Source organism: Anopheles coustani, chromosome X, assembly GCF_943734705.1.
Source record: "Anopheles coustani chromosome X, idAnoCousDA_361_x.2, whole genome shotgun sequence".
Classification (NCBI taxonomy): Eukaryota; Metazoa; Arthropoda; class Insecta; order Diptera; family Culicidae; genus Anopheles; species Anopheles coustani.
Window position 1 is genome coordinate 15,599,394 of NC_071290.1, and position 26,007 is coordinate 15,625,400.

Consider the following 26,007-nt stretch of genomic DNA (forward strand, 5'->3'; position numbering starts at 1 on the left):
TCGTTCCGGTCCGTGCAGCGGCGGGAATTTATGCTAGAACACTATACTGTTGCTCCCTAAGACCGCCCAACAGCATTGGCAACCGGTACTGTTCCGTATCAGTGAATCCTGCGACATAGCACCGTTATATCGCAGGAGGAAGGAGAAGAACACTCGACCGTTCGCTCACTTGAGCATCTATTCTGCGGGCATCCCGCACTTATAAATCAACATTCTACCGTACCATATGGTTGAGAAATAAATAATAGGTCCAAACATAAACGTAATAGTAACGATAATTATGACAACGTTATTTCCTAACCGAAATTATATGAACAATTCACGTAAAAGCAATAGAAGGCATTCGTGATCGAGGTGTTGCTTTTGCAACCGTTCCACTGTACATCCATAACCCCGCAGAAGATACAAGTTGATTGGTATCGACAAGATGTGTATCATGATGCGAGAGTACCCTAACTTGGCCTTTTCAAATATCTACACCGCAAACTTTGTGAACTGACTGTTGACCATTGTGACACGTTTCCGTTTGCTATAATTCCTCGCTTGATGTTATTCCTCGCCCGCAGCACAATATTCACATCTGTTTCTGTAAGTTACTACTATCTTTGAGTAGAATATGATACATCTTACAAGCACTAGCAAGGTTTAGAATCCTTCGCGAGCCTTGCGGAACTGGGCTCCGTTTGGTGTGTCTTCGAGGCAGGGCACCTGAACCAGGTTAAAGTAGATCGAGCCTGAAAAAATAAGCAAGGTTTTAGCTTTCTTCCTGCCATGCACTTTGTGTATAGAAAAGCATACCCATCACTTGAGCTGCGGAGGTGTTGGTTGCCTTGAGGCATTCGTACAGCATGTCATCGCACTTGCAATGAGACCTAAAACATAGGAGTCAGTGATTAGCGAGGTGGGAGGCGCGGTTGTTTGATTCTCCTGCCGGGACTTACTTCGTGTAGATGGAGTTGTTGCTCAGGTTGTAGCGCTTCTGGTACGCCCGGACCTTCATCGGGCAGAGATCGTGCGTGCGGCAGCACCGGTCCATCGTGGCGTCGTCCCCGAGGTCGTGGTAGCTTTCCGCGATATCGCCCGTGCCGCACCACTTGGTGCCGGGTATGATGCCGCTCAGCAGCGAGAAGGAGCTCGAGTAGAAGATGCCCCGCTTGCTGCTGCGATTCTTCATAATCATGGCCAGAAAGCCACTGGCTCCGCTGCCTGTGGATCCTGTGTCATCCGCTCCGGCCGGCTGGTCCGCTTGATAGCTGCCATTCGGTTCTCCCGAATCTGAGGAGATCCGGTACGCGATCGGGCCGACACCCGAGCCCTCCGGTGCCTCGGTCGCCCGGTAGTTGTTTCGCTCGTTCAGCCGATCGACCTGCTCGCACTGTTCCATCAGTTTGACCATGTCACGGAAGGAAATCTCCAGCGGCCGGTTAATGGTCGACAGGTTGCGCAGCAGCTCCACACCGTCGGCATCATTGCTATAAAAAGAAAACATTGATTACAGAAGCCATCCAACTCGTGGAAATTGCAAATGTTGAATGAATGCGTCAGCTTGACAGATAGGCAGAACTCCGAAACGAGACGTAAACCGCCTTTCACTGTTCGCGTGCCGTTCCGATGCTTACTAAATCTCGATCAGCTCGCAACCGATGAGACGTTTCGCTGGTCCCAGCTCCACCACAGCCACCGTCTGATCGTGGAAATAGATCATCCGCAAGCTTTCCACGTCCAACCGACGTTCACTGGAAAAGAGATAGTGCAGAACGAGAGGTGAGCATTAGTTGTCGATTCCGATTCAAGTAGCTTTTGAAGGTGCGTTCAGAAGCACTGTCGACGATTTGATGCCCAGCTTTAGTTTCTTTTGGAGGATAATTTAATTATTATTGCAACTGTGTACACCAAATAAAAGAGATGTGTGCATTATATATTCATTTATGCACGAGAATATTTGTTTTGTCTAGAAAAGGAGTTCATTTCTTAGATGTGAGTAGATATTTATTCTCACAAAGCCATCTTTATCTTATTGGTTACCTCTATTGATTAATTATTCATCACCCTCACCTACAGCAGGGGTCGGCAACGTCCGGCCCGCCAGAAAATGTTGGTATAGTTTACAAACTTAAAAACAAAACGATCGACAACATTAATATAAAAAAAAAAACGAGTATAGAAATAAGTTTTTGTTTCATCCCTAGCATTTCTATTTGAATAAGTTGCTGGTAGATAAAACCACTCTTTATGCAAGAAGAAAGAGAAATGATGTTTGTATGAAAAAACGCAATAACTTTTGATTACAATGTATTGTATCAGAATGATATGAGATAACATAGGTATAAATAAGTAAAACTACAAAAGCTATAGTCAAAACAAATAATTTATTCTACATCTCTTGTACATATTCATTCCTGACTGAGAATATTAGGAATCTTCAGCTTGAAAATCATCAAAACATAGTTTATGGTATTTAGCTCGCAAATATAAATGTGTGCCGACCCCTGTCCTATAGCATTAACTATTCAAAGCAGATTACCAAATCTGTCCAAAACCGGATGCATTTGTTCGGCAACCTTATACAAAGTGAATACACCTCCCTGAAAGCTATTTCGAAGTTACACCGTCCAGTATGAATCGGTTTGTTCGTTGTGATGGGTGATGGATTTAAAAAAAAACTATTATTGAACTGATGAACAGCTTTCGAATAAATGTGTACCACCTTGAAACACGTTTGTTAACATTCTAATTTAAGTTAACCTTGTGAGAAAACTAATAGTATGCTTGCGGATTGATTTTTTTTATTTCCTTTTACCAATGTATTAGCAAACTGCGGTCAATTATGAGCAGTTGGTTTCGGTCTCCGTCACTGCCGACTGATTTAACCTTCACGCTCTGATTGATCTATTTTTTTTAATAATCGACAAATAGCCAGATTTATCTGAAACGCAACCATCGAAAGTCAAAACTCACGGTGGCGAATTAAAAATCGATTGGCGTATTTTTTTGTAACCATGATGACTGTGACTTTGTTTTTGTTATCTACGTCTCCATCCGAGTGATGGGCCACAAAAACTTTAAATGTCGATCACGTCCGACATGAAATACCCTTTTTTGTATGCCGTCTGGGAGTGGACGTTGCCTACAGCCCCTTTTTGTTTTTGGTGTACCTTCTTGGGGGTTCTTTTTTTTTTTTTGATTCGGCAATGATTCCTTACGACCTTTTCCGTAAATCTGCAGAACCATTTCGCACCCGCTTTTCCGCACCGCCACCGATTAAGCAGAACCGGTTCCAAACCCTTCGGCGAAAGAAAAGGAAAGCCGCCGAAAGGGAGGGAAAACAGTTCGCTCGCAGCAAAACAAACACGGGGAGGGACGGGGTCATTAATCGTGACTCGAATCGTGCGTCGTGCCGGCCCAGCTAGTCACGCCACGGAACTCGCACCCGTTCGCGGGCCTGTGAAGTGAAAGTTCGGCTGGCGCATCAGTCTCAGCCACCGTCGACCGAAAAGAAAACATTATGTGGAACTGCCGACCCACCGACCGGGGGAAGGCGCGAGTATGCAAATCTTGGCCAGAAATTGGCCGCTGGCCGAGGGAAAACTGCCACCGATTCAAAACCATTAGCTTAATTACCCCCAGCGCAGAGGAAAGATGGAAATGGACGAAGCATTAACCCGCTCCCAGAAAGCTTAACCGATCCTCGGCAGGCTGCAGCAGTTGCGGTTAGTTCAATGCCACCTCCAGCTATTAACAATTGTTTAGACGCGTTCATTTCCCTCTGCAGAAATGTGCCCTTAAATTAAAAAATGCACACTGCGAGCAGATCAGATAAATACGGTGGACCGGGGCGTTGTAGACCACCTGGATTACTATCAGCTGTTGGTTGAAAAACAAATCACTAAGCGTAAACGGCCATAAATGACAACAACTACACGATTTTGTTCAACGCTTAAAAATGATTTGTGGCTCGAGAACCATTTCGGTGCAGATTACCGATTTGTTCACCGAACCATGAACCCAACTCGATGTTTTTGGGGCTAGTAACTATTTCAATCTCATCGTTATCGGTGAACTTGGTTTGTTTTACTGATTGCTTTTAAATTGGACCACCCCATTTTGGCACCAATTTCATCTCACGCGTCTGATAATATAAATCATTTAGGGACAACGGTCGTACAGGGCAAGGCAAAAAGCAAAGGTTGTCGTTTAAATTCCTACCTTCCTAACCCCATTGATTTTTTTAAACGTTTCAAAATTGCACACAGAAAAATGACCAGCTCTCTAATGATAACTATGTCATATTTGACAACAGTTTACCCCTTCCCGACGGAACGACAGAATAGTAGAATATTTGTTTACAAATCCTCTAACTGTATCGCAAAGGGTTGAACAGTAATAAATGACAAACCTAGAGAAGTCAAAATACGAACATGAATGAACAAACGTATGCAAGCAAAATCAGAACGAGCAAACATTTGTACTGAAGTTTTCTTCGGACATCACAAAACACACAAAGTTAGATAGCGGAAGATTTCGCAATCGTTTACTGTGAGCAACCGTTATTGTTACCAACCAGTGAATGCGTACAATTAAGTATAAAACAAAACATTATAATCAAATACTACATGAAGTAAAGAAAAGAAGGGACAAAGTGATTGTTGTCAACCAGTGGATGTATACAGATAAGCCTAAATCAAAACAGCATAATCAAAGACCACACTAAGTTAAAAAAAGAGACAAAAAAGGACCCTCAGAGTTTAAAAGATTAGTCAAAAAAAACCGGATAACGATTTGATAAATATGTCGGTCACCATCAGGCTACCAAAGTTAATCTAAAATAAACGGATTTTGAGCAAAGATCTCAGCAATTCGAATTATTAATGGGTGAGTATTACCAAAAAATATAAGATGTTTTAAACTGGCAAATACATGACAACTGCCTGACAAGATCCATATGGCACCAAAATCCCCTACAGTCGACTCAGCATGAAAGCTTTCTTCCAGACATTGGATTTCTATGCGGGTGTTTGTGACATGTGCGAAGGGAAGAAGACCATCTGACTCAGCATCCGGCATCCGGCATCCGGGCTGAGGTTTCGAACCGATTTCTCTTCCTTCTACGGCCTGGGGCGGGCCGACCTACCTGTAGCTCTTCATCGCGTCCATCAGCCGTCGCTCGACGATGTGCGTGAAGCCAGGAATCTGGGACAGCTGGAACGAGAGCGTCGGTTTGGCCCGGGCCGTCGTGAGCAGCGTGCCGCTCAGGATGGCGCCCAGCAGGACGAACAGGAAGCGTGCCATCGCCGGCCAGTTGCGACGCCGGGGCAGCGACAGCAGCGATCCGGACAGTAGCATGGCCGCTGAGGGGAATAAAGAAACAAAGATGAGTTAAAATACGTCATGAGCAAATTTAAAAGCGAATATTTAATCGTGAAAACATAAAAAATATTCATTTCAACCTCAAATAAATTACAACCTAATTAAAATTCCATAACAACTATTTTCTTCTCTCAGAAAAGTAGAAACTTTTCTCAAGCTTCAAAGAATAAGTCGTTGATGTGAGAAATTGTTTTCGCAATCGTTTCAAAATGTTACCTAAAGCTGTTCTGGAAGTTACCTAAAGCTCTGGAGTTGTTTACTTTATTGCTTTAGGTAACTTTTAGTAAACGCTTGCGAGAACACTTTCCTAATACTTGCATGTTCACGTAAGAAAGTAGTAGAGCTGATTTGTTTGTTACCAAAACCACCACAAGGTTTCTTTTCTCTTAACTTCTCTGCCGCGAACCCTTCTCCCCAATGCGAACAGAAAGCAAGGGATTTGAAATGTTTCCTTACCACTCGGGCCGGTAAACTTCGGGCAACTTTGGTGGCATTGCAACTTAACGGCTCTCACGTTTGTCGAAAACGTGTCCTGCATCGTGTCAACAGGACTGAAGTTTGGTCAATCGAGTGTTGTTGTGCGAACCACCTAGAAAGTTTGTTGCATGTTCTGGTTATATTATGTTGCAGGTTCTGCTGTGGCTTCTGCCTTCCCTAGAAACTTGCAACACATTATACGGAAGTTAGAGGAACGAGGTAAAGCAAGTCTATTCAACAGAATACCAGCGCAGCTACAGATGAAAAGGTGAAAAACATTCTACTAACTTCTGTTTAGATTTTCGGTTGATATTTCGTCGTGTCGTGTTTGAGAAACCTCTATTTCAAGGAGAGAACATGGCGCAGCAGTCGCTTAATCAAGCGGATCGCGAAAAGGTGACGGTTAACCGTTGGGATTCGCAAACTTCGCAACCACAGTGTGTTACGTCGACTTCAACTAAAGTTCCTTGCGAAATGACCATTGGGAGGGTGGGGTAAATAGAAGGAAAGGGAAACCTAAGCAGCTCGCCAGTTTGGACCTACCACCTACCGTTTTCTATCAAGATGTTAAAACGCTTCAGAAAACTAAACGAAAAGGCCACCATTTCCAAGTCGACTGAGGCGCACAATCGTTAGAAGAAGGAAAAGGAAAACCCATCTGTCCTAACTGTCGTTCGAATGAAAGAGGGGTAGCTAGTGTGGGGGGCACGAGGGAAGCCGTCTCGATGCCCCATGGCCAGAACCGGCTACAAAGTTGGCAAACTTTAATTTCACACCGACTCCACTCGTGTGACCGCTGGAAAGGGAACGGTGTGTGGAAAATAGAGAGAAGATGGAGCGACGGGAGGGGCAAACCGGGAGTGGAGGGCCGGCAGTAAAAAATCTAGAAACGCACAAAAATGTATCATATGCGCAAAACAGTCAATCACCCACCAGCCGAAGGGGTTCATTATGCGAAAGGGAAAGGTAGCAATCATCGGCGATTTAGCGTCCAGCTGCCAATCTGATTAAAATTGTGTCTTGTCCTTTTTTCGCTTTCTCCTTGCGCGGGTTGGGTAAGGGGTAATTTGAAATTGATTTTTATTCAAATCGATACACCATCGAGGGCAAGATGTAACCCGGCTCGGTGAGAGAGAAAGAACTTCCATTCAAAGTTACAGTGCGCCCTGCATGAGGGCCACCGTAGCGAGAAACGATCAACGTGCCTTTATGGGGAAACCCTGCCCCAATGCAAACCATACTCGATAAAAGTCGGTAAAATATGGACGGGTGTGACTGAAAGTTGTTTAACGGATGACTGAATCGAACACACGTCAAGAAAGTCCCCCATTGGAAGGATTCCACTTGTAACTCATTCGCTTCATTTTCCGAAACCAACTCACCACACTCTTGATGTTGAACTTGAAAAATCCAAACAAATGAAACAAAAACCATAACCAAAACCTGTTAACGAACAGGACAAGCTTGCTTCGAAAAAGGTCCCAACTGTCGAGAAATTAGAGCTTTAAGTAGGTAGTGGAGAAAAAACACTCGAAACGGCACTAGTCATTCATGGCATTTGCATGTTTGCAACAACATAACCAAGTCGATTACGTGAGCGGACCAGGTTGGTTGGAGACGCGTGCCCAACATGGCACTGATGCCCCCCAAAGGTACCCGTTTTGCACAAAAGTCGCCCAAGTGGATGGGGTTCGTTTTAAAAACAAAATCGAACTGCTGTTTATCAACTACACTTTGTCCTGTTTCTATGAGACCATCTATCAATTTTTACGATTTTCACTGAAAATATTGGTAAATTTGCTCACTATCGATAATGTTTTGGTAAAAAGGTGCCAAATTTGCTATAATCAATACTAAAAACAGATGTATTCTAAAGGTCCCATTGTTTTTAATAACATTAGATAGTTTGTTACGAGTTTCTGTGTCAGTATCGACCAATAGATTATTTCTGCTAACTTTTTGTAACGACTTTTCATTAACATTTGAGAAATCCTTTCTCAAAAAACGTCCAACCTATGTCTTACACATTGTTTTTCAAAGGTTTAAAAGAAAGTATTAGCAACTTTCATGAACTTAAACATGTTTTAAATAGAAGTTAAGTTTATAAAATTATTTTGCAGTTTTGAACAGTCTTTATAGGGATCTTGCGAAACCATTAAGAACGACTTGAGCCTATCGTCTACACGGACAGATTTTCTCTCGCATTTCTCGCTCAAAATAACTAAATTTATGCTTTTACCAGCTCTTTTTTTCTTTTTTTCTAAATCACGAAAAGTTTTCTTTTTTCAAATGCCAACATAACAAAGTATGTGAAATTTATTGATAGAGGACAATCGAATGTTACCGCTTAATACTGCTTCTAACCCGACATTTTTACACATAGCGCATATTGATTTCTCATTTACATGTGCATTATTCTGTAACTGGTTGTTTTAATGGTTGTTACGCTCATACACTGCATACTTCAAAGTGGGATACGACGACTTATGGCCCTTACCGGGACCAAAGTCGACAAGTTGAATGCTTGAATTTTACATTGCTTGCGCTTTGTTCCATTTCGATCGATATCAATTTATTGGTCAATAAGGCACAAACAGTTTTCCAGCTGTCAAACAACTGTAAGGTACGTATCCATGGAACTAAAATTCATCACTCATCGAATTCAAGTAATCATTTTACTACTGCTTACTGCTTAATTGGTTTTTATGACTGTTTAATTGGTACATTAGGTGAACAGATGAAACTGCGTAGACGGCTGTGATAAATCTGTAAAATCCATCGAACGTGTTTTTCTTGCGATTTCGTGGCAAGACGACTAAAATAACAAACTACACTCGTTTTTTTTAAATGTTCATTGCCTAGTGGATAAAGTGAACCAAAAATGTACACTTTTCGGTATCACATCGATCGATACCGCAAAACATATCCGATAGCTACCTATGTGCGTCTATACTTAGTGTGTCCACTAATTTGCAGAGAAATTTTTGATGACCTACGAACGAGCGTGTAGCGGTATGAAATGTAATAACAAAGTCCATTTGTCCCCGCCGTGAAACAGCATGCAAGAGATAACAAAACAAAAAAATACCCCTAACCTTAACCTACATTCGTGTGTTACCTTCGCCATATTGGGGAACCCGAACAAACCGAGCGACACCGGCTCCAGAGAACTCGAGTACTTTCAGTACATCCGGCACGGGAAATACTCACGAGGACTCACTCTTGGCATTTAGCAGTATTTTTTCGATCTTTTTACATTCGCTTGTCCCCTTCCCTCCTCATTTATCTTGTGGTGATTTGGAGTCGCATAGGTAACCATTTTTCGCCAACTTGTTTGGAGGATGGAGCACAGTAAAACACCGTGTTTACCGGTGGAAAACATCTGTCCACGAGGCGAGGCGTTAATGTTCACTGTATGGCGACTTGTTTTGGAGTGTGTGTTAAACACATTTTGTGTTTTAAAGTGCGCAGAACAACACGAGGGCATCCCCTGCTCATATGATGAATGGACGTGTAATTCTGAGTCTCAGAAACAGCTGGTCCAAAGTGCCAAGTAGTAAAACAATAGTCGGGGCTTTCGCCATTTCCATGTTATTGGAACATTTGAAATGTCAACATGAACAATTATGGCTCACTCGATATTCCTAAAAAAAACATTGTACTACTTAGTGAAGGCTAAAGTCTGGAATGGATACAACTCGTCACAGAGTTCTAAGCCAAACGTAAGTGAAGTAAGGGAAGCATCTAGTAAGCCATCGCTAAAGCCAAACGTTGCACCAGAGATAGGAGCCGTAATTAGAACTTTACCAGTACGCCTAGGGATCGTCAAAGTAAATGATGGTGCCTCTATATTGCAACTCTAATGAGCTGTGCGATTTCGCTTACGTAAAGCCAAGCGTTCTCTGTTTGTGTTCAGGTTCAGGAATAGATTCAATTGACCACTATAGGTTATTCGCCGCAATGGAGTACTTTGGCGTTGTGAGATATTGGGATCAAAATGGCAAATCGAATGTCGATGTTGCTAGAGATCGTATCCAGCCGATAGCCATTTATCCATCCGGGAGTGATGCAACTCGCTGCCCGGGTCGAGTCTCTAACAGGGTCCAGGGGCGTGCTGCCTCATTGATGCTTTCTGTGTCACATTTGATGCGCGCCAGGTATGACGGCGATAACACTGATCACCGCGACGTAATGGCCACGGTGATGACCGTCGATTGTGAGTGTGCGTACGTGTGTGCGTGCGTATCTCTCCACGGTTCGCACATTCGATACCGGTCCAAGGCAAAACGGTTACGAAACGAAACAATGGCCCACACAACCGCATGGGCGACACCGCCGCCCCACGATGACAGCGCGCAGACATCCCCCCTCTTTAAAATACCTCTCCTCGTCCCCCGCTACGTATACACCCAACAACCCACCCACCCTCGGCCGAATGGCCAACCCCGTGCGGCCTTATGGGAAACGGGGTCAGAAAGCTGACGAGGTGAAGACGCTCATCCACGCCGTCCTAAGCGAAGTCCAACGGCTTTTTGCAAGCAGCTTGCCTTTTTCTTGGTAGATTCGTTATTTTTTTAAATTATTTGCAGACATTCTCGGCGATTCGCCATAAAAATACGAGTTGGACCGGTTTGCACCATAAGAAGAAGCGTCACAGGCTGGACTGCGCAATATAGCGAAAACTGGGGCTAAAAGCACCGGCATGGTTTTAGTTGAATTATGAAATTTGCTACTATATGAGCTACTAGAACATGTTCATTATTTCTGCTGGCGTTTCTTAAACACCGTGTTTTTATTTCATAGCTCTACAATAAAATTAGCAAGGAAAACAGTATAAATCAAATTAGATCTGAACCAATGTAAGATTTTGTTTAAGGTATCATTAAAATTTAAATCTTAGAAGAAGAATATTCGAAGAACAATAAAAATAATTAGATTCACAATCCTTGCAATCGGATTGTGGAGACAAAATCTAAAACATCCTCATTCGGGAGTGATATGCACCGGTACAAATGTCAGGCTGAACACTCAAATTTTTCAAACATATAACACGTTACTTTTCAATTTAAATGCATTCAAAATTGTACATATTCTGCAGCAGTAACTCACTAAGGATAAATATTCTACGTTTGATATAAAATCATACGATCAAAACTTGATTGCAACAAAATGAATTTACATCTGTAAACAAATGTTAAAATAATGATTTAAAATAGTTACCCTTGTATAACTCAAAAATAATCAAATCTCTACAGACAGGTCTAATAAAAATGTCACGGAGGTAATGTGTTCTGTCCCACAATTTGAACCATTTTGCTCAACAATTTTAAATTACGCGTGGAAAATAGTGCTCTTAAAAATCTTGGCTCTAGAAAATTTTTAAATTTTGTTGATTGTAGAAGTAAAATAAAAGATCCTTTGAGTTAAATTTGGGGCCGGAGGGCGAGAAATTGATGTTTTTCATTTAAAGGGTGCATATCGCCTCACGTTACCTTATGCGGTTTGCTAATAATTGCTCGACCCTTCCGATAAGATCCGGTGTTTGCATTCTTCGTGGCACTCTTCCGATGCATCTGTCTGTTTGCGAGCGACCTGCGACTAAATTAGCGTCGGAGCCCTTGACCGTAATGAACGAATACCATCTCTTAAATGACGGAGGAGCATATGGTGATGCATTACACGGCAGCATAATGTCCGAGACTCATGCATGCACTCCCTGCGTCCGGATGGCGGTAAGTCGCGGAGAAATGGTTGCTTTCAAGCTGTGTGTACGTTTTTCTCTTTTCAGGTCACGGAGTTTAGTCATCATCATTAAGTCCCGGCCGGTGGAATCGAAAGTGGGTCCTTTCTTTTGGGGGGGAGGGGTTCGCGGAAAAATCCACCATTGTGGAGCAGAAGCCATTACGCTCTGAGGTGTTGTTTCGAGCGTTTTGGAAAACGATTCAACCAATCGTGCATTTATCCGCGGTGACGTACTGCGTCCAACGGAGTAATTGACGGTATTGGTTGGGTGAGGATCCGACGCCGGGTCGGACATACAAGCCGGAATGAGCTGCATGAGGCGCAGCAGGAACTAGTTTCACGATGCCTCTTGATACCGCTGTTTGATTTGAAAGTTTTCCTCGCTGGCCGGGGCCTGTTTTCCTTCCCCTCTTTATTATATCTTTTGTACATACACTTAACTTCCATTAGCACGGAGCAGCTTTGATTATGAGCGCAGCGAGCCCTGCTTCTCAAGGGGAGTGGGAGGGGGGTTTGTTGTTTATTTGGTTTTTCCGCAGCCGAACCGAACCGGCCAGGGAAAATGAAGCTGAGCCTCCTCCAAACGAGAGACCCCGTCGAAGAGGCGTTCGAACGCTTTCGAAGACACTTCTCGATGCGTTGTGCACGCGCTCTCACACTACACCTTCCCCACCATCCCCCTCCACCGGGCCGGAACTGCCACCACCCCCCGCTTTCCCGTTCCCGCAACCATTCGTCAGCGGAAAGTGCAGTTTCACCGTTTAGCAAAAGGCAATTTCCAAACTCCAGCAAGCGTTTGCAAGCGACTGTGGAAATTACCCGATCACTTGCAGCAATATACCTCCTCCGCATCCCTCCCCCACAAGGGAGTCTGACTCATGCGACCGACACGCAATTGCTAGCCGGCGGATCCGTCTACGCCAGAGATTCCCAGGCGTTTGCGTGATTCACATGGGGGGGGGGGAAGATTCGAGATTCCCTTTTCCACTCTCAACTTTGGAAGCTCTCAGCAGCTCGAAACATTGCAAGTGTAATCCCTTAGAATTTATGTAAAAGCCTTCTTTAAAATTGATGAAAAAATTGGCTCAACTTTATGTTTGTTTTTAAACTCCGAATTAAACTAGGAGAACGAAAACAAACATGTGTCAATACGGTCTAAGATCACATAGAAAGTGTAAATTTTAAGCTACTAAAGCTACATGATCTAGTAACTTGATATTCATTTCGGTTTTAATTTGGTTTCGAACAACCAAATGGTTGCACGAGTGCATATTTGTTTTTAACAACTATACAACCGGTTGTTGCAATTAAAAAATGGAACAAAGGGTGTGAGTTATTATTTTGGTAAGTTTGCAGACTTACTTGCAAAAATTTTCAAATTTTTCCAAAAGATCACCATTTCTGGGAACTGGGTGCGGTATTATGCCGAGTCCGTCAATTTTTATATAACTTTTTCTGTTTAAGATATATTCAAACACCATTCCAACCAGGCATTAGTCGTAGAGTCAAAATTATCACAGTAAAATATCTCTGAAAGGATAAAAAGCTATGATGGATTCAAAATAACTTTTCCAAAAAAGAGAAATTCCTTATAATTAGCTATGCACCGTTGTCGGCAAAGTAAGTGTTGATACTAAATATATGAAGTAGTTAATGTTACTGAGAATCTCTGATCTGCTCTCAGCATCGATCAAGGGAACTATTCAATATTTTTTAATAATTAACAGTTATCGAGATGGGTGAACAGAAAAAAAGGATAAAGAAAGAAAAGTTACTAGCCTTGATGACAGCTGTCCAACGAAGCATCCATTTCCCATACGGAAAAACTCCTACAAGTAAGACAGGATGTTCGATCTTCCACCCCCGCCAACGCTTAGGCACTACTAACACATCCCAAAGTTTTTCACGTGATGTGTTTAAGTTTAAGTAGAAGTTAATAAGCAGTTTCTTCTTGTCTCTTCGGGAAAGTTCCTTCTCAGAACACCTTCTCACACATAAAATTGGAAAGTCCGTTGTTAGGGGGAGGCCATGGAATCATCGTTAAACCCCATCCTGGAGAATGAGTAATGTTACAAGAAAAAGGCTCAACTACCATCGCCCAATTTCCCACGGTTACACCCACCCATACACCGGGCGGTTCACTCCCACGCACTGCACCATCCATGTGTGTTTTCTAGCGTTTCTACCCTCCTCAAACCGGGAGGGGTTTCCTCGGGAGCATGTGTCAAACATGTGGTATTAACACACAGCCGTACGAATTTACATACCTTTAATACCTCCCCTCGTAACTCCCTCCCCACGGTTTGGCTCATTTGTCCGGTGCACGTGACTTCACGTGCGTGTTGGATTGGTGGGTGGTACCCACCCACACGCACACGTGGTTGAACAACGAAACCACCCCGTTCGTTGTTTGCCGGTTCGATGTTTTTCGTGGTTTGAGGGCCGCCCGGCAAAATGACAGGAAGTTTTTTCTCCCCGGTCGTAATTATATTTCTCCAAGCAAGATGGGAAAAAATGCAAGATGGTGCAGTGGATAACGTTTAAAAACTTGAGACGTTGTATTTGACCAAACGAACCTTTCAAACATAAAAAATGGCGTCAGTTTTCCAACCTGTTAGCACTAAACATACCCTACCCAGCACATGTTTGTTGTGGTTATGTGTTATCCTTACTCACCGGTTTTTAGTGGCGATTTGCTATCGGCTTCAACGTCCGGAATTTGCTGACACTCGTTGCTTGCAGATAGACTGTTTGAAAAGATCGTTCCTCGATAGGTACGATTGGCGACAGGGTGGTTTGATTGCAGGGCGTATTTGAGTTGAAGATACAAAGGCTCGACACGCGCGAACCCAAACACAACCCGGCGCTCGGCAGAGGGCACGTTTTTGACACCTTTCACCCGCGAGAAATCAGGCCACGAGCTGTCGAACTGGGAATTAAAATCTAGGCACTCCCGTCGATCACTTGCCCATTAAACAGAAAGATAAACCCCATGCACCGGCGACCGCTCGGACAGGGGTTCCCAAGTGGATTGGCTGTCAGCCGTATGTATCCCGCGCTAAACACCACAACGACGTCCCACCGTTCGACTGCTAAAAACCGCGGCGAAAAAGCTCTCTTACGGCAACCGAGCCGAACCTAACGGTGATCGAACCCGCGGCCTGCAGCACGACGAAACTTGCAAGAGTACGTTCAGTGATCACGCGCGCACGTCGATGCGATTCACGCGAAAGCTCCGTCGCGACTGAGCCGCCTCGTGGTGTGCGCTTCACGCTACACGCGTTACGACCTGCGGTCCGAGTGGCCTGGGGCAGGTAGGCCCCGTACACGGACCACCGGTACGGTCTCCGTGTCTCAGCCGTGTCGGCGGCGGCGGCGGTAGGGTAAACAACACGACCCGCTGACGGCCGGGTCCTCTTCTTGCGGTGAATGGAACCGTTTGGGTACGAGTTTTTGTTGCTGTTGGCGAGTTTTGGTGGCGTACTACGCAGTGGTTCGCAACCTGATCAACTACTACCAGGATGGGGAGATTGGGATATTAAACAAGCTTTACAATTGACACAAGTATGTCTCAAAGTAAAGTCCAAACTAAATTATTTTTCCAACAACTAAAAAAAAAATTATGAAAAAGAAGTCATTAGGATAGTGCACACTTTAACCCAACTGGCTACAATATTCAAGCAAACAGTAGAACACTAATTGACCAAAATCTGGCAAAACAAATTCTACACACACTATTATTCCTAAATTCAAAAAATACACCATCATCGATATAATTACTTCAAATAAAAAAAAACAAACAATTTAAGTTTAAGTCTGGTAGGAGACTGATAGAAATAATAAGAGGCCTTTTTTATAAAGTACAATCTCTTGAATTTGCAAAAGAAGGGAAATAGCGGCACAATCCTTTAAATAATTGAACAGTTAGAAAGAGCTATCATTAAAATAATATACAGGGGTTGTATGCATCAATCCAAATCCGATACTTCCACTTACGATGGTTTTAGTTTGCCTCCCACTGGCTTGAACCGGACGGGAGATTCTCTTGAGCACCACCGATGCCTCGCATAATTCCGACACAATCTGCCCGACGACGGAAGCGACGCGTGACGAATAATGACGCGTGTGCTCCACTGAGTCAGACAGTCTTTTTTTTATCGATGTAGGTATCCTATGAAAACCCGGGTGGATCACCGGTGGGGCAAACGGTACGAAGATGTGCTGAATGGTAATGTGGAAAATCGCCCATCGTCGGTTTTCCCTCCCTGATCCTGAGTGGAAACCACAAAGCTTAATCACGGATGGATCGGTGCGGGTGTTACGAAATCGTGACGGTGTAATGACCGGCTCCGGTGAACTTACTTGCTTAGGAGCTTTGATTATTTTGCATGGAAAGGTTGCGCCGTTCCATACACAATAAACTACACGGCCGTGCTTGCCGACCACTGGCATGTGATCGATCGTGCGACCACTTTCTCTCGGGCGCACGGTTGCGGGAGGGAAAGAAAGAGAGAGAGAGAGAGTATGCGAATCAGATGCTTATCATCAAAAATCCGCCAACAAGCGATGACGAAGACGCTGCGGTTTTTGTTTTGCAGACATGACAGCAGACTTCAGAACCGGTCCCCCGGTAAGGATCAGGATTCCCAGCAGGGAATTTTCCACGATCTGTTGACGGACGGAAAGTAAAGCGAACGAACAACTGGAGCAGCTCATCGTTTCGGAGTATTTTTTTCTTCTCTTAACTTCTCTAAGTGGATTATGTATGTTAGACCCTCGAATCGAAGTCATATTTTGCTTTCCCTTCCAGGAGAGACCAATGTGTAGGCGAATGCAATCAATATGCAAACACCGTCAGATGAAGATTTCGTAGCTGATGACGAAAGGGGTAATTTTATGGCGGGAATTGAACAAATGTAAACGTCATGGATAAGAAAGGCTTCCAAAAGGTAAACAAAATTTGTCATTAACTAAGGAAAAACATATATTGTCTAACTGGTATCATTTTATGGTTCGAGAAATTACTACCCTCAATGGGTCTGTTTGTGATGCGGAACTAAGTGAAGCAACCGACATTGATCAAATGTTTTCGTAAAAAAAATAAACCCTTGAAGTAGGCTGCCCAAGAGTTACCCAAGAACAGCGAACGTTGAACTTACACCATAAGAAAGAAATAACATTTAACGAGCCATAACGAGTGCGCCTGCTGCACTACAGCGCAGAAGGAAAGCCCCTTTTCGTCGGTGTGGAAAGTGGAAGCGCAAGCCGATCACTGCCCGCCAAAATGCAATTGCAACACATCTCGATGCCACCGTTCTGCCTTTTCTTCCAGCAAGTAGCAAAATAGAGAGAAGCATTGGTAGCGGTAATGTAATGGGGCTGCACTACTTTCTACTCGCCGCATTTTCCGCAACGCCACCGGAAACGTCCACCGCAAACGCGCCCGATGGACGATGAGCGATGGAAAACTGGTCAAGCGACCGGAAAAAGCGGCCCGCATCAATGCTGGATGGGGCCACCGGTTGGGGAATCGCTGCCAACATTCTCATTCAGCGGCAACGTGCAACGATCGACATGCTGCTGTGGCGTGGAAAAGGAAGGGATAGAATGTGGTTTTCTTTGTCTTGAGTGTTGCCGATTGTTTTTTCATTGATTTGCTTCAGACACAGCCGCCTTCTATATCTTCAGAAGCACCGCCACATTCGCTTCCGAAGGAAAAGTGTCTCGATGGGCTGCGCTGAGCAAAGTGGAGCGTGCAACTGCATACTGAGAGTCGAAAAGCGCAGAAGAAAATCATTCAAAATATGAACGAGCATGAAAAGATAACTGCAACAACAAAAAGAAAAACGGAAAAGGGAAAGGAAGTGCAGTAAAAAATAAATGGCATGAAATATGTGCTGCTACTTCAAAGGGCTTTGGCATCGGCGTATTTGCACTGTAGTTTGTGCAAATCAAATCGGAAAAAACTCGCAAAACAGCTCAACCCATCTCATTCGACTTTAGAGGTGCAAAAAACAACTCACCCGTCCATTTTCACAGCACATCTGGAATCGTTGGGTACCGTTGGGATGTCGACTTGCAGTAGGGTTGGGAGAAAGTGGTGACACGCTGCCGGCGGTGCAGGGAAGGTTCCATTTTTCCATCACCGCACTGGGCCAAACACCCAAGTTCACGTGAGATGATCAGTGCATTTTCTTACATCCGCCTTTTTATCCCACCTTTAGCTTCCGCACACCAAACGGGTTTGAAAGGGAAAATACTCCCCTAGCCTGTCATCAGTGCGCGTGCGAGTATGTTTCCGAGACGGCAGACAAAACCTGTAAGTAGGGAGGGCAAAGCAAATAATTAAAAACAGAAAATTAAAGTTCGTCAGTGAATCTCTGTGTGTAAACTACAGAGCAATCATTTAAATTATAAAAGAAAAGGAGAAGTAAAGTGGGTACGGGTACGTACAAACGAAAACGAATGTGGCGCGCTCGACCATCATTTGGGCGAGGGAAATCCACACGACGTACGTGAACAGCATTACGATTTGCTGATCATCGACACTGGGTGAGAATATTTCATGCCAAAACAGAAGATAAATCACGCATTGCTTCGTTCCTCTGATGGTTGTTGATTGCAAATTAAATCGTACATGGCTGACGTCGAATTCAAGAGGTAGGAAAAAGAAAAAAAAATCGTATAGCAACACGTAATCTTACTATTCTTGAAAGCAAAACTAAGCACAACATCTAAGAGAGTGAAGAAATATGGATATGCAAACAAATGCTTTGAGCAGATGATTGTAGTGATTGTAAAACAAATTGTGCAATGATTGTAGGCATGTTTGTATGCATCTTTACTTTCGGCTGTCCATGCCAGTTCGATGCCAGCCTCACACAAAGCTAAAAGAACAGAAGACAATTAGCTTTCCAATCAACTAAACTACAAAAAATATTCACCCCATGCAGTTGAGCCGCATCGTGTAGCCCTTCAAGCGTTAATCGGTGTCGTCTGTATGCAGCTCCAGCATGTACCGTGACCAAGTTAATAGCCAGTGTTGGTGGTCGTCGATTCCAATTCCGAGACAGCGTATCGTTTGGTTCAATGACGAATCCAATCACCCGATTCATTTGCTAAAAGTGTTGCTGAAATACCATTAAAATGAAAACCGCACTACCCGCACCCGAAACTAATAATTGTTAACCGGTTTACCGCCGCAAATCGAATCGATACCGAGGCTGCGCAATTTTCCAGCTCTTCTACGCTCACACAACTGAATGAATCAAAAACTAATTAGCCAGCCAGCAGCTTACAAACGAACAAAGTGGGTAACAGATCGCCGATCTCGTCGGAACTGTCCGGAAGCGCTGCAAACATCTGCACCGTCACGAATGGTGTGACGCCAAATTCAACTTGGGTTTTGTACGGCTACATTACGTGGAAGGTCAAGGATTTTCCGTCACTTAGATATACCCTTTCCCTGCACAGCAGCTCCTTGCCGGTTCATTAATTGAACATTGGACTGTCCATTTCACTTTTTGTTTAGATTCGTTGTATCGTTAATGTCACCTGGTAATCAGTATTGGTGCGATTCGATTTCACACTCAAAGAAAAAGATTTGAATGCGCTAACAGGCGGGACAGTGAAGTGCTAATAGTATTACCAGTATACAAACGTTCGCCAGCAAACCATTCTATCGGTGTAAGATTATTGTAGTGCAACGGAAAGTTTAATGAAAACCACTTGAAATATCATCCCGCCTTCCGTCGGCGATCATGTTGTATTTTCCAAATTGAAAAGATATTTAAAGCTAGTATGTACAATCCAACATGCACGCTTTCAAGGCGATGATACGCTGTCGTTAAAACGGAACCCTAGAGAAATGGTTTAAGTTAACTAATAAATGCTGAACTAATAATAATGCCGAGTGCCAGTGGGTTTTGGTCCTGCTGTTTATGGCGACGGAAAGCCCGGCACGGAGTTGGGCTTATAATTGATGAACACTTCCGTATCCTTCCAGAATGATTCTTCGTTGGTGAAGCTCGTAAACCAGCCATGTATGTAGTATACCTCCCGCCAGATCCGTCGGTCACATTGCAGGAGCGTTTTGAGGAGTGTTTCGGTGAGAAAGCGCAGCACCGTTGGCCAGAAGACGTTACGCGTTGTCCGACCGCGTCCAACCACCAGCAGCGCTTCATCCACCACACTGCCACCCGCCAGCTGATTTACCAGGGAGGTCAGCATATTGCACTCGAGCGTCGACAGCGTACCGGGATCTAGCAGATGGCTGTAGCAGCGAAGGTAGTTCCGAAGGCAACTCCGCAGCTCGTCCAAGTCGAGGGGGCGCGGTACGTTGCCATACACTTTGTTGTACGCTAGCATCCCGTAAACACGTTGCGTCGCAGCCAGCAGCTGGTGCGGGAGGTGGTATAGCATGAGCTTTTGCTCCAGTTCGCACAACAGATCCGCCGGAAAGATGTCCCACTGCGGTGCGAAGTATCCCTCTGAAAGTGGCTGGCGAAACATCTCCGGGTCCATCGCCGTCCGCCACCGCAGGCGCACGGCGTCAAAGTCACTGTGCACGCAGGCGCGATCCATAACGAAAGGATTCCCTATCTGCTCCAGGACCCTTTTCAGGCACGCATTATACAGATCGACAAGCGCGTTCGCGTCGAGTGTGATCGCCGTCAGTCGCAAGCATCTAAATTCCTTCGGCAGCCGCTCGTTCATGGCGCAGGTTGCTTGATTCCAGCGGAACCACAGCGTACGGCCCAGGCAGCCGTCTAGCAGATCACCGAGCAGTTGCATACGGAGCATTTTGGCGGGATGTTGGTGGTTCAACAGTCGACAGTGGGAGTCGGCGAGGTATGCAAGGGCTTCGCAGATTGTTCGGTTTGTCGCGATGTCGGTCCAATAGAAGACCCGAACGGATATGGAACCGTCCCTCAGGTCGACGCCATCAAGTAGTTGCGCTTGGACGGCATCCAGTGGTAGTTTCTTGGAGCGCGAATAATACATCACAGCAATGGCCGCCGGTGGTGGCCCGTCGGAACTTATTAACGCCCGCAGGCGCTCACGCTCTACCGACATCGGTGTCTGGTCGTTCAGGAACAGGAGCAACCCATTGTAACGACTGCATACCCGCGCGTCAGCAGCACCTTTCTCGTTAAGCCCCCGTGTGCCCCGCACCAGGCGCATGCAGATTGCGGTGTGGGGCGCCCAACAGTCAAATAATGGCTCCTCGCGAGCCTCCAGGAAGAAATTGCTATGATCGGGCAGCTCCTGACAACTGAACCGCTTGACGGTACATTCGCGCAGCCAGCGCTCGACGAAGCTGGGAAAGCCGACCAACTGCGGGTCGTCGTGCTCGGACGGGATGGAAATTACGAGCCGCCAGTAGATCGGTTTCACGATGTCTCTCAGCTTCGGCAGGTCCCAGGCGAACGTGGTCTGCACAGCAGTGCGCAGTATGTCGAATGGCCGGATCAGGTCGCTCGCACGGAACTCATCGAACGGCAGTAGATTGATACGCACTGCCGGTTCGTTCAGAACGGCGACAAAACTTTTCGTGCTTGTGTCGAGGGACCGGAAAAACGGCTCCAGTCGATCGAAATTAACCAAGCTGGCAAGCGGTTGTACTGACGGCACCGTGTTCATCATCCTGCGCCAGCTTCTGGCGTTACGTGCTGCCCGAGACCACTTAGCAAAGTACTTTCGCTTTAACGTTCGAATCCAGTGACTTTCTGCCTTCATGTCTTTAACTTCTTCGTAGAACTTCCGGCCAAGCTCGACCTCACCCGATGATTTATCTGAATCTGCGCTGCGATCATCCGCTTCTTCGCCTTTCGCTTCTTCGCTAGGTCTTGGGTCCGTTTCGACGGGCAGCTCCTCTGCATCTTCTTCTACTTCTTCCGCCTCGCTTGCACTTTTGATGGACTCGACTTTCGAACGTTTTGCTTCTCCTACGGCTTCGCAACCTTTTTCTACCGGTGACAACGGGCCGCCGATGCTCTGATGGAATATCTCCGATGAGTTTGCCTCAGTGTGTTCTACAGCTGTTTCTTCCTGTTCCATGTGATTCTGCTCCGCCGTCGGATGCAGTTCATACTGCCCTTGACAGATGCTGCCTTGAGCCAAGGGCTCAACATTCACAATCGACTCCATATCTACATCCGCTTCAGAGACCAGCTCGAATAAATGCTCATCGTAATCGATGCCCTCCGGATCCTCATTCGTTGTACATTGTCCTTGCACCTCATGTACTGGCCGGGGGGTGAAAAAGGTTGAGTCGAACAGTTCGACTTGTTTGGCCGGCGGCTCTGATAACGGCACCACCCGAGCATCATCGGAATTATTAACGGAATTATTAACAATTTCTGACGGTCCCGGCGATACCGCCAATGTATCTGCCGAAGGAAACTTAATAGCACCAAAGTGCGTACGTTTGCGACCTGCAGATACAACCATATCCGGTACCGGAGGTATATGGTAAGTCATTGTGGTTGCACTGTCCGTAACCGTACCTGCTCCAGCCGCCGTTTGTTTTTCCGCATCACTACGATCAACCGGCTCTTCGTCGCCAATAAGAAGCACTGAGGAGCTCATAGTCAACGTATCATCGAACTCTACACCCGTACGTACTCTAGGCAGTGGTTTATCGTCGTCAAGCTTAACTTCCTCCTCTTCATTGAAAACGAAGATGTCTTCGGATCCGAGATCGATCTCATTCATGGTATCCTCCTCGGGAGGAAGAATCGCTACCCAAGGCATCGCTCCTTCCGGGTCCAGCGTGCCTGGATGTAGAACCTTTTGCAGCAACTCCTGCCGGAGCAGCCCAAACTGGTCAAAACTGGACACGCACGGTGCCGGTGGAAACTGGGTGCCCCAAGTCTCGAGTGACTTGCCGCAGATCGCCTCACCAACCGTACCGGTTAGTTTCCGTTCCACCATCTGCGACCGTCCGCTTGAATGTGGGACGTCTGGGGAAAGTGCCTGCTGCTTCGCCTCAAACTGCACCACCGGCTGCTCCCCCGTTTGGTCCACCGTCACGCCGTAGTGCGAGAAAAATTCCAGCGCGTCAGCTGCCTGGTCAAAGCCGAGCAAGCCCGCGAGGTAGGCCAGTGGAAAGTTCGCCGTCGAGCGAGACGCGTACGACTTTCGTATCACGTCCAGTGCCGTCTGGCGTACCTGCGTGAAGTAGCGCAGTAGAATGCAGGCGTTCATGTAGCTCGTGTTGCGCACCATGGCGAAGAAGCGCACGTAGTTGTTCTGCACGAGTGTTAGATGCACCGAGAGCGCGAACTGCACCGGCTCGGAGTGAATGATCGTCGCCGAAAGCTCCCGCAGCTCGGACTGGAAGTTGCCCTCGTTCAGGTAGAGCAGCATCATGTAGGCGCGAAACTCCGGCTCGTCCGGGCACTGGATTTGCTGCTGGCGCAGGTCCGAGTAGAGGTACTTCAGTGTCTGCAGACACTTGGTCAAATTTTCCGTATTAATCTTCTGATCGAACACCGACGGGTCTTCGGTCACGTAGCGGGCCGCGCAGTGAATGTGAAACCGAGCGCACTGTTGCACAAACTCAACCACCGTTGGCGAGCAAAGTTCCTGCTGCGTGATATCCTTCCGGATGCTGCGCGTCCGATCCCAGATGTAGTGGTACCAATCGCTCACGTTAGCCCCACCGCCTTGGTCGGCGTTTATGCGATCGGCGTGCTGCGACCAGAGAAAGTACATGGTACCTCCCAGAGCCTGCTCGGTACGTAGTTCGTGCGGGAGTGGCAATACCTGATCGGCCGAGCTGCGCGAATACTGCTTGATCGCCTTCTGGTGGTCGATATGGTTGCTGCCCGGCTGCCTTTCGTACGACGGAACCATAATTTTCCACTCGCGCAAATAACGCTCTTTTTCCGGACACATGTCCGGGCACGTTCCTATGATGCTACGCGCTTTGCGAATATCAGTTGTACGCTCCGTCGTTTGTCGCAGAAACCGATCCAAAGCATCTAACACACGAAAACGTTCCTCCGGGGTAACGGCAGGTTGGCAGGCTAATGCTTCGAGCTCGGCCCGAGCTTGCGCTGTTTTTGCATCCTCCATATCTTAGCTGGAAATAAAGTTTTAAATAAATTAAAAATGCCATTACACGATGGTTAATTCAATAAATGATTATATTATAACAAACATGGTTATAACCGATTCCGCCTACAATTTTTTTCAGGTTAATTTTAGCATGCCAAACTACAATACATCCCATCTTGCCAGTATGCTTTTTAGAGGAAAAATAATAAAACGCATTTAATCTTGTTAGAATTTGAAAAATTACAGAAACATTGGCGGGCCTGACGTCCGACAAAATATCGTACAAAGAAACAATGACACCAGTCTTACCTGATTGTTGAATCGTGGTGGGCAGTGCTTTGTCCAAGCACTTTGTCTTGGTGGAAGTATGCCGCAGCCGAAATCTAATATATAAAAGTCACCGTTGTCTGTATATACATATATATACAGTCGACTCTCGATAATTCAAACGTTAGATAATTCGAAACTCTCGATAATTCGAAGTATATCAGTAGTCCCTTGGAAAACTCTCACCATTTCGAATAAAAACAATACGATTTGGTACACTCGATAAAGCGAAGTAAAATTCGAAGCTAGGTTGCTCTCTTCACGCGATAATTCGAAGCTGTACCCACTCAAGTCGCAACAATTCGAAGTTCTGAGCAAGTTAAAACGTAATAGAACGCGTCACATTGCGGGTGCCCTGTAACACTCTGTTGAACGGGGACGAAGATTTTCGTCCGAATTAGACTACATGATGTAGACGGGCGGACGGACATATTTGGGGCACAACTGCTTTGTAGGAAGGTGGAATGCACAAGCACGGATCAACACTTCTATCATCGATGTCTCGCTACAGAATCCACCAATCGGGGCTTCAAAATGTAGTATACTATACTTCATCCTAGGTTAGATGTTATTTGTTTTAGGCACGTTGTTGATATTGAAGATATGTTTTCGCTCAACGGAAACATAGCTCACGTAACTAGCTTGTACGGTAACTTATTTTTGTCCAATGATTTGCACATAAGTAAGGTTATTTCAAAAGTCGAATAACCAGTTTGCTCGTTGCTTACCTGTTGATTTTTTACAATCGTAAAGGCACTGTTATGCTAAACAGTTTGTCTCTAAAGTATTTCCTTTGCTGGAACGAGTAGAACAAGAATACTATTGATTATAATGCTATACTTCCAGGCCATCTAAACGCGCAAAATAGAACGACCATCGACAAATTTCTTACCTGCTTGCTTCTGCTTCCGAATACAAAGTTTAAATGCAACAAATATCAAAAATCAAAGTTGTGTGCTGCAGTGCTAGAAGTATCCCGGCTTGCTGAGAGTAGAAATCTTGCCTCTTCTTGACCGCCTGATGCTCCGAATCATCAGCGTTGCGATACACGCTTGGGTACGGTTAGCGGCTGTTCGGAAAACACACAAAACCTCCATGAACAATCTTCGAGCTTCGATCGCCCATGTTTAGCGCTTACCTGATGGCTGCATGCAACGTCCCTGCATTGAATTTGATAGAAGTTTCGGACGAAGCACATCCGCTAACCCAAACAACACCGGCAAAATGGTCGTGGTATTGACCGCGCTATGCTTCATGACAGCTCTGTTTTGAGAAAGCAAGGTTACTCCCAAGGTTGGTTTATGTGGAGCAATTTGACAGGTAAACATAGCGCCATCTTATTTATGATAACTAAAACAAGCATTCGTAAAGAACGTTTGAATTCAATTCTGTAACAAAAAAACATCTAAACCAGGATGTAAAACACATTTATACTGACCAACCCAAAGGGCCTCGAAGTGCATATGTGCCACACATAGCCAAAGCATATCAATGAAATATTTCAATGGAAGTTTTCATATTTATGTACAGCAATTTTCTAAAATTCTCCGAGACAAAAAGTTCAATTTGCTACCCGGTTGACAGAAAATTCAAATTTTCTGCTGCTGTCATGTACTTCCAGCAAGAGTCCCAGCAGCCTCGCAGCAAGTCAAAATTTGACGGATCGCCCATGTATTGCCGCACACCATTGCATTGGTTTGCTTGGTGGTGTGAGTGAGACTAGCTCGCTTGTAGGTGTGTGCGTGTAGCATATTCTATTAGTGTGTGTGTGTGATATATTCCTACCGGCAGGTAGATGCGTTAAATAGAAACAAACCATTTTAAAACGCAAAATCTGAAATTTATTATTTTACAAAAGTCTTCCGGAGCAAACACACCATCAGCATTTTTGGACCGTCACGCAAATCGCATCTGAAATTGAGAAAGCGAAAGTGTTACAATCGTATGTTGAAAATTGTTTTCAAATATCGTAACCATGTTTGTAATTACCGTTTGCGTTGTTTTTTTTCGCAGACGGAATTACAATGGAAG

The 26,007-nt window shown here is 45.2% G+C and overlaps 2 protein-coding genes and 1 long non-coding RNA gene across 4 annotated transcripts; all 3 read right to left on the bottom strand.

The window, feature by feature from the left end:
- Window positions 1–645: 645 nt before the first annotated feature.
- On the bottom strand, window positions 646–5,213 carry LOC131269661 (uncharacterized). The gene is made up of 6 exons (XM_058272139.1): window positions 5,132–5,213; window positions 1,620–1,736; window positions 1,307–1,472; window positions 942–1,237; window positions 799–872; window positions 646–734 (listed from the first exon to the last, which is right to left on the bottom strand). Exons 1-6 carry the CDS (start codon window positions 5,152–5,154, stop codon window positions 646–648), a joined length of 765 nt encoding a protein of 254 aa, XP_058128122.1. The 5' UTR covers window positions 5,155–5,213.
- Window positions 5,214–17,733: 12,520 nt separating this feature from the next.
- Window positions 17,734–25,188, bottom strand: LOC131269665 (uncharacterized). 2 transcript variants are annotated; one of them, XR_009179015.1, is made up of 4 exons: window positions 25,115–25,188; window positions 24,869–25,045; window positions 24,705–24,772; window positions 17,734–17,903 (listed from the first exon to the last, which is right to left on the bottom strand). It is a non-coding gene; the product is annotated as an uncharacterized LOC131269665 (long non-coding RNA). The 2 variants fall into 2 exon arrangements; XR_009179014.1 differs by lacking the exon at window positions 17,734–17,903 and having other exon boundaries at window positions 24,543–24,772.
- On the bottom strand, window positions 19,331–23,669 carry LOC131269650 (uncharacterized). Its single transcript, XM_058272118.1, has one exon. The coding sequence runs from the start codon at window positions 23,665–23,667 to the stop codon at window positions 19,525–19,527; it is 4,143 nt and encodes a 1,380-aa protein (XP_058128101.1). The 5' UTR covers window positions 23,668–23,669; the 3' UTR covers window positions 19,331–19,524.
- Window positions 25,189–26,007: the final 819 nt, after the last annotated feature.